Source organism: Vulpes vulpes, chromosome 3 (genome assembly GCF_048418805.1).
Source record: "Vulpes vulpes isolate BD-2025 chromosome 3, VulVul3, whole genome shotgun sequence".
Lineage (NCBI taxonomy): Eukaryota > Metazoa > Chordata > Mammalia > Carnivora > Canidae > Vulpes > Vulpes vulpes.
This window is the reverse complement of record NC_132782.1, coordinates 98805601-98822694: the sequence shown is the minus strand read 5'-3', so window position 1 is coordinate 98822694 and position 17094 is coordinate 98805601. Positions and strand designations below refer to the sequence as shown.

The following is a 17094-nucleotide window of genomic DNA, read 5'->3' as shown; positions in this document are numbered from 1 at the left end:
TCTCCTGGCTATTCTGATTCCACACTAATCTTAAGATTATCTGTTCCAACTCTCTGAAGAAAGTCCATGGTATTTTGATAAGGATTGCATTGAACGTGTAAATTGCCCTGGGTAGCATAGACATTTTCACGATAATAATTCTTCCAATCCATGAGCATGCACTATTTTCCCATCTATTTATGTCTTCCTCAATTTCTTTCAGAAGTGTTCTATAGTTTTTAGGGTATAGATCCTTTACCTGTTTAGTTAGGTTTATTCCTAGGTATCTTATGCTTTTGGGTGAAATTGTAAATGGGATTGACTCCTTAATTTCTCTTTCTTCAGTCTCATTGTTAGTGTATAGAAATGCCACTGATTTCTGGGCATTGATTTTGTATCCTGCCACATTGCTGAATTGCTGTATGAGTTCTAGCAATCTTGGGGTGGAGTCTGTTGGGTTTTCTAAGTACAGTATCATGTCATCTGCAAAGAGGGAGAGTTTGAGTTCTTCTTTGCCAATTTGAATGCCTTTTATTTCTTTTTGTTGCCTGATTGCTGAGGCTAGGACTTCTAGTACTATGTTGAACAACAGTGGTGAGAGTGGACATCCCTGTCATGTTCCTGGTCTTAGGGGAAAGGCTCCCAGTGTTTCCCCACTGAGAATGATATTTACTGTGGGCTTTTTGTAGATTGTTCTTAAGATGCTGAGGAATGTTCCCTCTATCCCTACACTCTGAAGAGTTTTGATCAGGAAGAGATGCTATATTTTGTCAATTACTTTCTCTGCATCTATTGAGAGGATCATATAGTTCTTGTTTTTTCTCTTGTTGATGTGATCTATCACTTTGTTTTAAGAGTGTTTAACCACTCTTGGATCCTGGGGATAAATCCCAGTTGATCATGGTGAATAATCTTCTTAATGTACTGTTGGATCCTGTTGCCTAGTATCTTGTTGAGAATTTTGCATCTGTGTTCATCAGGGATATTGGTATTTAATTCTCCTTTTTGGTCGGGTCTTTGTCTCATAAAATGAGTTTGGAAGTGTTCCATCCCCTTCTATCCTTCGGAACATCTTTATTATAATAGGTATTGTTTCTTCTTTAAACATTTGATAGAATTCCCCTGGGAAGCCATCTGGCTCTGGACTTTTGTGTCTTGGGAGGTTTTTGATGACTGCTTCAATTTCCTCCCTGGTTATTAGCCCATTGAGGTTTTTTATTTCTTCCTGTTCCACTTTTGGTAGCTTGCGGTTTTCCAAAAATGTGTCCATTTCTTCTATATTCCCTAAGTTATTGCTGTATATCTGCTCATAATATATATATTTTAAATTGTTTGTATTTCCTTGGTATTGGTTGTAATATTACCTCTTTCATTCATGATTTTATTAACTTGAGTGTTTTTTGTTTTTAAAAAGGCTGGCTAATGGTTTATCTATCAATTCTTTCAAAGAACCAACTCTCAGTTTTGATGATCTGTTCTACAGTTCTTCTGGTCTCTATTTCACTGAGTTCTGCTCGAATCTTTATTAACAGATAAAGTTCTTCTTCTTTAACAGAAGTTCTTCTTATTAACAGTTCTTCTGCTTTGTGTAGGTTTTACTTGCTGTTCTTTCTCCAGTTCCTTTAGGTGTGAGGTTAGCTTGTGTATTTGAGGGTTTTTTTCCAATTTTTTGAGGGATGCTTGTATTGTGATGTATTTCCTTCTTAGGACTGTGTTTGCTGTATCCCAAAGATCTTCATTCTCATTAGTTTTCATGAATCTTTTTAATTCTTCTCTAATTCCCTGGCTGACCCATTCATCTTTTAGTAGGATGCTCTTTAACCTCCATCTGTTTGAGTTTCTTCCAAATTTCTTCTTGTGATTAAGTTCTAGTTTCAAAGCATTATGGTCTGAAAATATGCAGGGGACAATCCCAATCTTTTGGCATTGGTTAAGACCTGATTTGTGACCCAGTATGTGGTGTATTCTGGAGAAAGTTCCATTTGAACTTGAGAAGAATGTGTGTTCAGTTGTATTTTGATGCAAAGTTCTGTATACATCTGTGAGATCCGTCTGGTCCTGCATCATTTAAAGCCCTTGTTTCTTTGGAGATGTTGTGTTTAGAAGTTCTGTCATTTGCAGAAAGTGACGTGTTGAAGTCTACTATTAGTGTTTTATTATCTAAATATGTCTTTAATGTGGTTATTGATATACTTGGCAGCTCCCCCATTAGGGGCATAAATATCATGATTGTTAGGTTCTCTTGTTGGATAGACCCTTTAAATATGATATAGTGTTCCTTTTCATTTCTTACTACAGTCTTTAGGATAAACTTTAATTTATCTGATATGAGGATTGCTACCCCAACTTCCTTTGAGGACGATTTGAATGGTAAATGGTTCTCCAGTCTTTCATTTTCAGGCTGTAGATGTCCTCATGTCTAAAAGAGTCTCTTATAGACAGCAAATAGATGGGTCTTGCTTTTTAATCCAGTCCAATACCCTTCATCTTTTGATGGGATCACTTAGCCCATTCACGTTCAGAGTAACTATTGAAAGATATGAATTTACCGTCATCGTATTACCTATTCAGTCCCTGTTTTTGTGGATTATTTTTTTGGGCCTCCTCTTTCTTTTACAGGGTCCCCCTTAATATTTCTTGCAGAGCTGGTTTGGTGGTCACATATTCTTTCAGTTTCTGCCTATCTGGAAGCTCTTTATCTCTCCTTCTATTCTGAATGAGAGCCTTGGTGGATAGAATATTCTTGGCTGCATATTCTTCTAATTTAGGACCCTGAATATATCCTGCCAGCCCTTTTTGGCCTACCAGGTCTCTGTGGAGAGGTCTGCTGTTAACCTAATACTTCTTTCCATATAAGTTAGGGATCTCTTGTCTCTCATTGCTTTAAGGATTTTTTCTTTATTTTTGGATTTTGCAAGCTTCACTATTAAATGTCGAGGTGTTGAATGGTTTTTATTGATCATGGGGGGGGGGGTACTCTCTATCTCTGGATTTGAATGCCTGTTTCCCTTCCCAAATTAGGGAAGTTCTCAGCTATGATTTGTTCAAATATGTTTTCTGGCCCTCTGGCCCTCATGGTGATTTCTGGAACCCCAATTATACGTAGAGGCTTCCTCTGAGGCTATCATTTATTTCCTTTAACCTTTCCTCATGGTCTTTTAATTGTTTTTCTGTTTTTTCCTCTGCTTCCTTGGTTTCCATCAACTTGTCTTCTGTGTCACTCACTTTTCTTCCACCCAATTAACCCTTTTGTTTAGGATCTCTAGTTTGGATTGCATTTCATTTAATTGATTTTTAATTTTAGCCTATTAGATCTAAATTCTGCAGTCATGAAGTCTCTTGAATCCTTTATGCTTTTTTCCAGAGCCACCAGTAGCTTAAAATTTTGCTTCTGAATTGGCTTTCTGACATCGAATTGTAATCCAAATTCTGTAAATCTGTGGCAGAGAGTACTGTTTCTTATTATTTTGGGGGGGGTGAGTTCCTCCTTTTAGTCATTTTGCTCAGTGCAGAGTGCCTGTGTGAGTGGTTGAGTCAAGAATATCAACCACGACCTAGGTAAATTTCACCCCTGATGATTGTGATGAGGTCAGAGACCTGCAATTGAAAAGAAAGATCAGAAAGAAATTAAACAAGAGGACCACTAAAGAGAAAAACAAATTTTAAAACAATGTAGTAAAAAATAAAAGCCCAAGAATCCCAAAGAAGAAGAAGAAAAAGAGAGAAAAAGCAAAGGTAAAGAGGAAAAAAAAAAAGAAAAAAAAGGAGAAGAAAAAAAAAAGGAGGGGGACTCGGAGATGGTGCTGGTGACAAAGTTGTAGTGGAGGGAGAATGTAGTCTACCTGAGGATCCTAGAATGCGATCCTCTTGGTTCTGAGTATATTAAGTTCTGTATGTTAGAAGATGACCAGTCCCAAATTTATATAAACAAGAAATACTTGTAGAGAGCCCCAGCATTGTCCACAAAAACATAAATGAGATAAAACAGGGGCAGACTGGGAATGAAGAGAGAATATAATCTCACAGAGTGAACCAGCATGGTATAACACTTGGTTCTGGGTGCATGCTGGTCATGTTTTAGAAGGTATTAACTTCTGCCATTGTAGAACAAAATGAAGCAGAGAAAACAAAGAACAGAAAACAAAACAAAACAAAAACATATCTTGTATATCTCCCAAAAACAAGTTGAGTATGTTGAAGGGAATTCTGAAGTAAAAAATATATCTAAGACATGTAATTAGAGAAATATGAAAGTCAAAAAGGAAGTAACTTAAAAATTAAGAGTGGTAAAAGATTGTAGTTAGGGTGGGAAAAGAGAAAAAATGTTGGAAATTTATAATCTGATATAAAAATTAATTGTACTGGTAAAAGGAAAAAAATGGAGGGGTATCCTTTGGTTCTATATACTGTAAATCCCTGACTTCCTCTGGAGCTTTCCAGCGCTGCTTGGTCAAGGATATGCTCTTCCCCTGTTCTTCCAGCTGGTCTTCTCGGGGAGAGTCTGCCGTGCTGATTCTCAGGTATGTGTGCTTGGAGGAGATGCCCCACCCCCACTGGGTGCTGGGCTCAGTGGGAGCTGTTTACCTTGGAGGCCCCTGCTCCCTGGCGGTCCCATCTCTCCCAGGCAGAGGGTGAAACAAGGAGGAGCAACCACAATGGTGGCGGCCAGGTCTCCAGCTCTGGAGTCAGCTTCCCACAGTAACTAACGCAGTCTCCCAGTCTGCAATGGCGTAGATGCTCCCGGGCCGGCAGGGGGGCTCTGATCTGCACAGCTCGGGGGCGCCCAGCAGCAGGAGAGTCCTCGCTGTCTCGTGCCCTCCCCATCTCCGCCTGTCCTGGGGGGAGTGCAGGATCGTGGGCTGTGTCCGCTGGCTCGGCGCCTTGGGATCCAGGGCTCTGTGGTGCTGGAATCACGCTTCCGGGGTTGCGGCTGCCGAGACACCTCTGTCCAGAGCTGCCCGCCTAACCGACTGGGTTCTCCCCGGTGCCGAGTGCTCATGCCAGACCTTTACCAAGGACAGCCCTCGGTTCGTGGTGCGCTTTCCCCTGGTGCACTTCCTCTATTAGTGACTCCAAGAGACTGGAGGCTCCACTGCCCCTCCTGCAGTTCTGCCCAGTTTCCCTGCTGAGCACTTTTCTGTCTGGGAAGAATCCAGCGCAGAGTTTTAAAAGTTCTTGCTTCTCCGGGTCTGGGGTTTCCTGTCCTGGAGGCTCTCGCCGCCTGGCCTTAGCTGGGCTCCTCGCGGTGCCCCTCCCCAACTTGATTCATTTTTATTTCATTTTTTCCCATCTTCCTACCTTGTTAGAAGTGAAAACCCTTCTCTCTGTAGCTCTCTGGCTATTCTTTCTTTAAATCTCAGGTCGAATTCATAAGTTTTCAGGATTGTTTGAAAGTTATCTAGGTAAGTTGGTGGGGCCAGGTGAGGTGAGGACCCTGCTCCTCCGCCATCTTGCCTGAATCAATCTCCCTTCATGGCAGTATTGTTGATACACAGGGTTCTATTAGTTTCAGCTGTATAGCATAGTGATTGGGCAGATTTACATCTGCCCAGAACAAGTGTGACTACCATCTGTCACCATGAAATGCTATTACAGTACCATCGACTATATTCCCTATGCTGTACCTGTCTTTCCCCTTACTTACTCATGTGATAACTGGAAACCTGTACCTCCCAGCAACTCCTCTTCACCCATTTTCTCATCCTTCCACTCTCCTCTCTGGCAACCATCAGTTCTCTGTATTTATGGGTGTCTTTGTTTTTGTTCATTTGTTTGTTGTCCAGCTATAGAAGAATGAATAAAGAAGATGCTTTATATAGATACAATGGAATATTACTCAGCCATAAAAAGTGAGATCTTTCCATTTGCGACAGCATGGATAGACACAAAGGGTATTATGCTCAGTGATATAAGTCAGAGAAAAGACAGTTACCATATGATTTCACTTATATGTAGAATCTAAAAAAAATTGTGATTTTTAAACCAATTTCTGATTGCTGAAAAAAAATTTTTTAATGACCTCTTATAGTCCCTTCCAGAATTGTTTTTCACTGAGAACAAGAAAACATAATACCTTTCCTTCCAGCCAAAATGAATGGCCTTTTTTGAAACTTCCTTTATGTTTATGTTTCCTCTGACTGTAATGCTTTCCTCTCTGTTTTCTGATTGGTGAAACACAGTTAACTCACTTGTCTCAGGTGTTCTAGCTGCCATCTCCTTATTGACTATCTCTCTTTAATTCTCTATTATAATTTAACACTTCCTTTCTTTGAGTCCCCAGAAGATGATATAGAAATGTCATGTTATGACTTAAAATATTTATATTTCATTTTTTAAAAAAATTTCATTGAAGTATAGCTACATACACACAGAAAAGAGTACAAGTCATGAGTGTATGTGTTTTAATCCATTCAGGCTACTCCAACAAAAATATCAAAATATATATGGCTTATAAACCATAAAAATTTATTTCTTTTAGTTCTGGAATCTGGAAAATCTAAGATCAAGGTGCCAGCAGATTCAAAATGTCTGATGGAGAATCCACTCTGTGATTCATAGATGGCACTGCATCACCGTCTCCTCATTTGACAGAAGAAATGCAAGCTCTCTGGGGTCTCCTTTATGAGGGCACTAATCCGATTCATGAGGGCTCAGTCCTCATCACCTAATTATCTCTCAGGTGCCCCACCTCAAAGTGCTATCACATTGGGAACTAAGTTTTCAATTTAGGAATTTTGAAGAGACACTGACATTCAGACGTTGTAGTAGAGTTGAATGGGTTATCATATAGTATGCCCATTTTATCATGACCCCATAAGAAATAAAACCAACACTCTAGAAGTCTGTTGTGTTCCCCTCAAAACATTTCCCCCAAAGTATACACTGACCTGATTTATAATATTATGAGTTAGTTCTGTCTATCCTGTACTTGATAAATGGAATCATGGTGCTGTATTATGTTTTGTCTGTGTCATTCTCTCAGCTGAATTTGTACCTGTAGTTCATTTATATTCATTGAGTTACATAAGTATAACTCAGTTTAAGATTCCATAGTATAACTGTCACAATTTACCTATTTTCCTTTAGTGTTTGGAGTTTGGGTATTATAAATAATGCTTCTCTTAATATATCATACATTTTTTCCTGAATGTTATAGTATGCATATTTAACTTTATAGTCCCAAAGTTTGCCAATAAAGTTTTAACAATTTCCACTTCCATTAGCAATGTATGAAATTTCTGTTTGCTCTTTATTTCACCATTTTTTCCCTAATTTTATCTAATTTTCTAATATTTTCTTATTTTCTGGAAGTGTATTGGCCTCAAAAATGTAGAAATCTTTTACTTTTCATTGTTTTAATTGTATAAATCTTTCTCCTCCTCGGTTAAGTTTATTCCTAAGTATTTTATTCTTTTTGATGCTATTGTAAATGGAATTGTTTTCCTAATTTCCATTTTAGATTGCTCATTGGTATAGAAGTTCAACTGATTTTTGTGTGTTGACTTTGTATTCTCCTACTTTGATGAGTCACTTATTAATACTGACATTTTTAGGCATGGAATCTGGTTTGCATGTAAGATTGTCTCATACTGCAAACAGAGATACTTTTACTTCTTCCTTTCCAATTTGGATGCCTTTAATATATTTTTTTCCTAATTGCTCTGGTTAGAACTTCTAATACTGTGTTAAATAGAAGCAGTAAAAGCTAGCATCCTTACTTTTCCCTTGATCTCAGGTAAAAAGAGTATGATGTTAGCTGTTATTTTTTTAAATGACCTCTGTTGGGCAGCCCTAGTGGCTCAGTGGCTTAGCGCCATCTTTGGCCTGGGGCGTGATCCTGGAGACCCGGGATCGGGATCGAGTCCCACCTCGGGCTCCCCGCATGGGGCCTGCTTCTCCCTTTGCCTGTGTCTCTGCCTCTCTCTCTCTCTGTGTGTCTCTCATGAATAAATAAACTTAAAAATCTTCAATAAATAAATAATAAATGACCTCTGTTAGTTGAAGAAATGCCCGTTTATTTCTAGTTTGTTGACTGTTTTATCAGTTTTGAATTTCTGCATCAATCGAGATGATCATGTGTTTTCTCTGAATGTGGTGTACTATATTGATTAACTTTGTATGTTAAACCCTCCTTGCATTCCAAGAATAGGTCATATGTGATCATGATATATAATCCTTTCAATATGCTGCTGAATTTGGTTTGGTACTATTTTGTTGAAAATTTTTGAGTCAGTATTCATAAAGGATAATGGTCTGTAGTTTCTTTTCTTGTGTATCTGACTCCTGGACTTATGAGTTCCCTCCTCTTCAAGTTTTTGGAAGAGTTTGAGAAAGGATTATTGTTTATTCTTTTTGAAAAATTTGGGTTTTATTTTGCTTTATTTTTGCATACACACATGCACACAAGAAAGGGAGAAGAGAGGGGTGAGGCAGGGAGTGGTAGAAGGGAGGGAGAGAGAATATTGAGCATGCTACATGCCCAGTGTAAAGCCTGACTTAGTAGCTCAATCTCACAACCCTGAGATTATGACCTGAGCCAAAACCAGGAGTTGGATGCTTAACTGACTGAACCACCCAGCTGCCTCTTTGAAATATTTGATAGAATTCACCAGTACAACCTTCTGGTCCAGGAATGTTCTTTGTTGGAAGTTTTTGATTAGTGAGCTCTTCAGATTTTCTTTCTTCAAGATTCAGTCTTGGGAGACTGTGTGTTTCTTGGAATTTGTCCATTTTATATAGGCTATCTCATTTTTTTGGCATACAGTTGCTCATAGTATGCTTTATTTTTTTTATTTTTTATTTTATTTTTTATTTATGTATTATAGTCACAGAGAGAGAGAGAGGCAGAGATACAGGCAGAGGGAGAAGCAGGCTCCATGCACCGGGAGCCCGACGTGGGACTCCATCCCGGGTCTCCAGGATCGCGCCCTGGGCCAAAGGCAGGCGCCAAACCGCTGCGCCACCCAGGGATCCCCATAGTATGCTTTAATAGATTATTTTTATTTCTGCAAAACCAGAACTAGTGTTTTGGTTTTAGTAATTTGAGTCTTCTCTCATTTTTTTAGTCAGTCTGGCCAAAAACTTGTCAATTTTGTTGATATTTTCATATAATTCACTTGTGATTTCATTGACTTTTTATTGGAGTATAACTGACATGTAACATTTTATTAGTTTCAGGTGTGTAATATGATTCAATATTTGTATACATTGTGAAGTGATCACCATAAGTCTAGTTAACATCTGTCAAACTATAGTTACAAAATAACTTTTTTCTTGTGATGAGGACTTTTAAGATCTACTCTCTAAGCAACTTTCAGATATGCAGTGTAGCATTATTAACCATAGTCATTATGCTGTCCATTAAGTCCCCATGACTTTTTAATCTTATAATGGAAAGTTTGTACCTTTCGGGCCCCTTCACCCATTTAGCCCATTCCCCCTTTTCCGCCTTTGGCAATCACCAATCTTCTCTGTATCTATGAGCTTGAAGGTTTTGTTTGTTTGTATTCCACATTTAATTGAAACCATACAGTAATGCCTTCTCTGAGTTATTTTATTTAGCATAATGCCCTCAAGGTCTGATGTTGCAAATGACATTTTTTATGGCTGAATAGTATTCTTTTGTGTGTGTGTGTGTGTGTGTGTGTGTGTGTACACACATACATACATATATGCCACATCTGCTTTATCCATCCATCAGTGGACACTTAGGTTGCTTCCATGTCTTGACTATTGTGACTAATGCTGTAGTGTATATATAGGTACACATATCCTTTCAAATTAGTGCTGTTCTCTTTAGATAAGTACCCATAACTGGAATTGCTGGATTGTATGGAAATTTAAATCTTTAATTATTTGAGGAACCTCTATACTTTTTTCCTTAGTGGCTGCACCAATTTACAATTTACATTCCCATTAGCAGTGTACAAGGGTTCCCTTTTCTCCACATCCTTACCAACATTTTTTAAATTTCTTGTCTTTTTGATAATAGCCATTCTAAAAGGTGTGAAATGATATCTCATTGTGGTTTTGATTTGTATTTCTCTGATTCTAACTTATGTTGGGCCCCTTTTCATGTACCTGATGACCATCAGCATGTCTTTGGAAAAATGTCTATTCAGTTCCGTTGCCCATTTTTGAAACAGATTGATATTTGCTATTGAGTTGTAGGAGTTCTGTATATATTTTGGATATTAACCTCTTACCAAATATATGATTTGCAAATATTTTCTCCCATTCAGACTTTTATTGTGTTGATGGGTTCCTTTGCTCTGGAGATTTTTGTTTTGATATAATCCCCTTTGTTTATTTTTGCTTTTTTTTTCCTGTGCTTTTGAAATTAGATCCATAAAATCATCACCAAGACCAATCTGAAAGCATTTACCACCTATGTTTCCTCCTGGTTTTATTTCAGGTCTTAAATTAAAGTCCTTAATCCATTTTGAGTGGGTTTTTTTGTGTGTATGGTTTCATTCTTTTATATACAGCTATCCATTTTTCCTTCCATCATTTATGGAAGAAATTGTCCTTTTCCCATTTTATATTTTTGACTTGTCATAAATGAATTGGCCATAAATGTGTCAGTTTATCTCTGTGTTCTCTATTCTGTTGCATTGCTTTATTGTCTGTTTTAATGATGGTACTGTACTGTTTTGATTACTATAGCTTTGTAATATAGTTTGAAATCAGGAATTGGAATGACTCCAGCTTTTTCTTCTTTCTGAAGATGGTTTTGCCTATTTGCGGTCCTTTGTGGTTCACTACAAATTTTAGGACTATTCTATTTCTGTGAAAAATAACATTGGAATTTAATGGGAATTGCATTGAATCTGTCTATTGCTTTGGGTAGTGTGGACATTTTGTCGATATTAATTTTTCCAATCCACAAGCACAGTATATATCTATTCATGTTGTCTTTGATTTCTTTATTCAATATCTATCTTACAGTTTTCAGTGTACAGGTCTTTCACTTCCTTGGTTAAATTTACTCCCAAGTATCTTATTTTTTGATGCATTTGTAAATAGGATTTTTAAAAATTTCTCTTTCTAATAGTTCTTTATTAATGAATATAAATTCAATACATTTTTGTATTTTGATTTTGTATCTTCCAACTTTACTGAATTTGTTGATTAGTTCTAAGAATTTTTTATTGGAACTGTTAGAATTTTCTATGAATAATATCATAACATATGCAAATAAATCTGACTTGCATCCATTATTTCTTTTCTTGCCCAATTGCTGTGGCTAGGACTTCCAATAGAATGTTGAATTAACAGGTTGTAAATGGGGTATCTTTCCTAGTTATATTTCTTATAATTTCTTTCAACAGTGTTTTAGTTTTCAGTGTAGAAGTCTTGCACTACTTTTTTAAAAAGATTTATTTATTTTGAGAGAGAGCAGAGGGAGAGGCAGAGAGAGAGAGAATACTAAAGCAGACTTCTCATTGAGTGGAGAGCTGGATGCAGAGCTTGATCTTAGGACCCCACGATCATGACTTGAGCTGAAACTAAGAGTTGGTCACCAAACTGACTGAGCCACCCAGGCACCCCAGAAGTCTTGCATTTCTTTTGTTAAATATACTTTGTCATTTTTATTGGTTAATAAGACTTACTAAGAAAGTCTGGTTGTAGCATTGATTGCTAGGAAACTTAAAAGGGCCCATTTATCCCTATTTCTGTCCCCTGTGCATAATAAAGTGGGCCTGTGCCCATTTTTAAGAACTTTGGAAACTATGCAAGTCCTAAAGATCCTAACATTCATTCATTCATTCATTCATTCAACAAACATTTGTTAAACTCTTTGTATGGGCGAGGCAGATACAAATAGGCAGATATAGTCTTTGCCCCCTAATCTCAAAGAGCTTAAAGTTACAGTAAAATTCAATAGAAATATTTTAATGTCTTTTTAAAAATATTTTATTTATTTATTTGAGAGAGAGAGGGAGAGCACAGAGGGAAAGCAAGATGGAGAAGTACACTCTGCTCTGAGCAGAAAGCCCGACATGGGACTACATCCCAGGACCCTGGGATCGTGATCTGAGCTGAAGACAGATGTTTAATTGACTTAGCTACCCAGGCACCTCAATAGAAATATTTTTAAAAGCCTGTGAAGACTCATGCCACCCATTTGAATCTTATTACTGGTCTTCTACATTATATTCTTACCTAAACTTTTTGAATGCTCTTTTGTTAACATTTGAAATACCAAATATTTCTTTAAAGAATATAATCCATAAAGATTATTGCTAAAACTAAATATCCTTCCTTATTTTTATCATATTTTTGGTATTTGCTTCTATCTTTTGTAATTGAATTAAAATATATTTTCATTTTTAATACCCTCTTGAAGAAAGCATAATAAATAGAAAGGGGATATTAATCTAAGCAGTTTATAGTTTTATTTAAGCATTTTTCATGCCTGAACAGTATCAGGTAAATTATTGGCGAGAGTCATCTCTGGGCTTATAAGCATCACAGACTGCCACACGCTAGCTGAATAATTTTAATCAAGTCATTGATCCCCTCCTCTATAAGTTAGACATGATAATATTTCTTATTTAACCAATTTTGGTTGTGGTGGAAATAAATTAGATAATCTTTGTAAATGAATTTTGTATAATTATATTGTTTTATATGATGTTTGGTTTGTGTTAACTCTCTCACAGGAGTACCTACTCATGATAGGACTAAATAATTGGATGCTCTGGGCTGCCTATTTCTTCACATTCCTCTCTTTATATTCAGTTATCATCCTTTTGATGTGCATGATTTTCTTTGTCAAGGCAAGTGTCTAATTCACTGTAGTATGCTATAGCTAAACTTTGAGAGGAAAACAGATATATGGTGTGGACTTAATGGATTCAGGTTGTCAGGAAGTGAACACTTGCTTGTTGTTGACTCCACTCTGGAAACTCAGGGGCTACTTAGTCTTTCAGCAAAATAAACTTTAAGTCTAGATGTATGGACTATTTGTAATTAATGAATTGTTTACTCATATATATCCCTGAGGTTTGTCATTAGTTTCACTAGTACTATTAAAATATTTAAAGATGTTTTATTTCTCTTCTTTTGTTTTGCTGTGATGATATTTAGAGTGTGGCTAACTGGCTTCCTGTTTGTTTTGTTAGATAGATCCTGCGCCAATCATCCAGTACAGTGATCCATCTCTTATCTTCATCTTTTTGCTATGTTTTGCCATCGCCACAATATTCTTCAGCTTTATGGTCAGCACGTTCTTCAATAAAGGTGAGTGTAAAACTCCTGGAAAGATAATTAGTGACTCAATGGAGATTGTCTTCTTTGCAGAAATGTCTTTTCATGTAGTCTGCCTATTTCTAAACTGGATTTTTTTGGATTTTGGGTTTGAGAAGTTCTTTATAGATTTTGGATACTGGCCCTTTATCTGATATTTCATTTGCAAATATATTCTCCCCTTCCATAGGTTTCCTTTTAATTTTGCTGATTGTTTCCTTTGCTGTGCAAAAGCTTTTTATCCTAATGAAGTTCCAGTAGTTCACTTTTGCTTTTGTTTCCCTTGCCTTTGGAGACGAATTTAGCAAGAAGTTGCTGTGAAGGAGCTGAATGATGTTGCCGCCTGTGTTTCCTTCTAGGACTCTGATGGATTCCTGTCTCACATTTAGGTGTTTCATCCATTTGGGTTAATTTTTTTATTGGAGTTCAATTTGCCAACATATAGCATAACACCCAGTGCTCACCCTGCTAAGTGCCCCCTTCAGTGCCCATCACCCAGTCATGCCAACCCCCCGCCCACCTCCCTTTCCACTAGCCCTTGTTTGTTTCCCAAAGTTAGGTGTCTCTCATGTTTTGTTACCCTCACTGATATTTTCACTCATTTCTCTCCTTTCCCCTTTATTCCCTTTCACTAATTTTTATATTCCCCAAATGAATGATACCATATAATGTTTGTCCTTCCCCAATTTATTTCACTCACTCAGCATAATACCCTCCAGTTCCATCCATGTTGAAGCAAATCGTAGGTATTTGTCGTTTCTAATGTCTGAGTAATATTCCATTGTATACATAGACCACATCTTTATCCATTCATCTTTCAATGGACACCAGGCTCCTTCCACAGTTTGGCTATTGTGGACATTGCTGCTATAAACATTGGGGTGCAGGTGTCCCGGCATTTCATTGCATCTATATCTTTGGGGTAAATCCCCAGCAGTGCAATTGCTGGGTCATAGGGCAGTTCTGTTTTTATAACTATTTTTAGTTCTATTTTTCCTCTTTGAGGAACCTCCACACAGTTTTCCAGAGTGGCTGCACCAGTTCACATTCCCACCAACAGTTCCCCTTTATCCACATCCTCACCAACATTTGTTGTTTCCTGTCTTGTTAATTTTCACCATTCTCACTGGTATAAGGTGGTATCTCATTGTGGTTTTGATTTGTATTTCCCTGATGGCCAGTGATGCAGAGCATTTTCTCATGTGCTTGTTGGCCATGTCTATGTCTTCCTCTGTGAGATTTCTGTTCATGTCTTTTGTCCATTTCATGATTGGATTGTTTGTTTCCTTGGTGTTGAGTTTAAGAAGTTCTTTATAGATCTTGCATACTAGCCCTTTATCAGATAGGTCATTTGCAAATATCTTCTTCCATTCTGTAGGTTGTCTTTTAGTTTTGTTGACTGTCTCTTTTGCTTTGCAGAAGATTTTTATCTTGATGAAGTCCCAATAATTCATTTTTGCTTTTGATTCCCTTGCCTTTATGGATGTATCTTGCAAGAGTTGTTGTGGCCAAGTTCAAAAAGGGTGTTGCCTGTGTTCTCCTCTAGGATTTTGATGGAATCTTGTCTCACATTTAGATCTTTCATCCATTTTGAGTTTATCTTTGTGTATGATGTAAAAGAATGGTCCAGTTTCATTCTTCTGCACGCGGCTGTCCAATTTTCCCAACACCATTTATTGAAGAGACTATCTTTTTTCCAATGGATAGTCTTTCCTCCTTTATCGAATATTAGTTTACCATAGAGTTGAGGGCCCACTTCTGGATTCTCTATTCTGTTCCATTGATCTATGTGTCTGGTTTTGTGCCAGTACCACACTGCCTTGATGATCACAGCTTTGTAGTACAACTTGATATCTGGCATTGGGATTCCCCCAGCTCTGGTTGTCTTTTTCAATATTCCCCTGGCTATTTGGGGTCTTTTCTGATTCCACACATATCTTAAGGTTATTTGTTCCAACTCTCTGAAGAAAGTCCATGGTATTTTGATAGGGATTGCATTAAACGTGTAAATTGCCCCGGGTAACATTGACATTTTCACAATATTAATTCTGCCAATCCATGAGCATGGAATACTTTTCCATCTCTTTGTGTCTTCCTCAATTTCTTTCAGAAGTGTTCTATAGTTTTTAGGGTATAGATCCTTTACCTCTTTGGTTAGGTTTATTCCTAGGTATCTTATCCTTTTGGGTGCAATTGTAAATGGGATTGACTCCTTAATTTCTCTTTCTCCAGTCTCATTGTTAGTGTATAGAAATGCCACTGATTTCTGGGCATTGATTTTGTATCCTGCCACACTGCTGAATTGCTGTATGAGTTCTAGCAATCTTGGGGTGGAGTCTTTTGGGTTTTCTATGTACGGTATCATGTCATCTGCAAAGAGGGAGAGTGTGACTTCTCCTTTGCCAATTTGAATGCCTTTATTTCTTTTTGCTGCCTGATTGCTCAAGCTAGGACTTCCAATACTATGTTGAATAGCAGTGGTGAGAGTGGACATCCCTGTCATGTTCCTGATGTTAGGGGAAAGGCTCCCAGTGTTTCCCCACTGAGAATGATATTTGCTGTGGGCTTTTTGTAGATGGCTTTTTAGATGCTGAAGAATGTTCTCTCTAACCCTACAGTCTGAAGAGTTTTGATCAGGATTGGATGCTGTATTTTGTCAAATGCTTTCTCTGCATCTATTGAGAGGATCATATGGTTCTTGGTCTGTTTTTTTTTTTACATTAAGCCTTTAATTTTTTTTATAAATTTATTTTTTATTGGTGTTCAATTTGCCAGTCCTCCCCTTCTACCACCCCTAGTTCATTTCCCAGAGTTAGGAGTCTCTCATGTTTTGTCTCCATTTCTGATATTTCCCACTCATTTTTTCCTCCTTTCACTCTGCCATCAACTTGTCTTCTATGTCAATCACTTGTTCTTCTACTTCATTAACCATCATCGTTAGGAGCTCCAGTTTGGATTGCATCCCATTAATTGATTTTTAATTTCTGCCTGATTAGATCTAAATTCTGCAGTCATAAAGTCTCTTGAATCCTTTATGCTTTTTTCCAGAGCCACTAGTAGCTTTATAATTGTGCTTCTGGATTGGCTTTCTGACATTGAATTGTAATCCAAATTCTGTAACTCTGTGGGAGAGAGTACTGTTTCTGATTATTTCTTTTGTAGTGAGTTCTTCCTTCTAGTCATTTTGCTCAATGCAGAGTGGCTGAAAACAAGTTGTACTGGAAAAAGGAAGGAAAAGGGGGATAAAAGGGGGGAAACAAACAAAAAAACAAGGAGGGCGTGTCCTCTGATTCTATATACTGTAAGTCCCTCAACTTCCCCTGGAGGTTTACAGCGCTGCTTGGTTAAGAACTTGCTCTTCGGGATCCCTGGGTGGCGCAGCAGTTTGGCGCCTGCCTTTGGCCCAGGGCGCGATCCTGGAGATCCGGGATCGAAACCCACGTCGGGCTCCCGGTGCATGGAGCCTGCTTCTCCCTCTGCCTATGTCTCTGCCTCTCTCTCTCACACTGTGTGCCTATCATAAATAAATAAAAAAAAATTAAAAAAAAAAAAGAACTTGCTCTTCGAGATTCCTGGGTGGCGCACCAGTTTAGCACCTGCCTTTGGCCCAGGGCGAGATCCTGGAGACCGGGGATCAAATCCCACATCAGGCTCCCGGTGCATGGAGCCTGCTTCTCCCTCTGCCTATGTCTCTGCCTCTCTCTCTCTCTCTCTCTCTCTCTGTGTGTGTGTATGTGTGTGTGTGTGTGTGTGTGACTATCATAAATAAATAAAAATTAAAAAAAAAAAAGAACTTGCTCTTCCCCTGTCCTTCCAGCAGGTCTTCTGGGGGAGGGGTCTACTATGCTGATTATCAGGTGTGTG

The 17094-nt window shown here is 37.9% G+C and overlaps 1 protein-coding gene across 1 annotated transcript in view; it reads left to right on the top strand.

The window, feature by feature from the left end:
* LOC112908325 (phospholipid-transporting ATPase ABCA3-like) overlaps positions 1-17094 on the top strand; it is a 135188-nt gene that overhangs the window by 14923 nt on the left and 103171 nt on the right. Inside the window, exons 6-8 of the mRNA XM_072751292.1 lie at positions 4461-4499; positions 4830-5028; positions 13107-13224. Coding sequence (XP_072607393.1) covers positions 4461-4499; positions 4830-5028; positions 13107-13224 — 356 coding nt within the window. The remainder of the gene's footprint in view (positions 1-4460; positions 4500-4829; positions 5029-13106; positions 13225-17094) is intronic.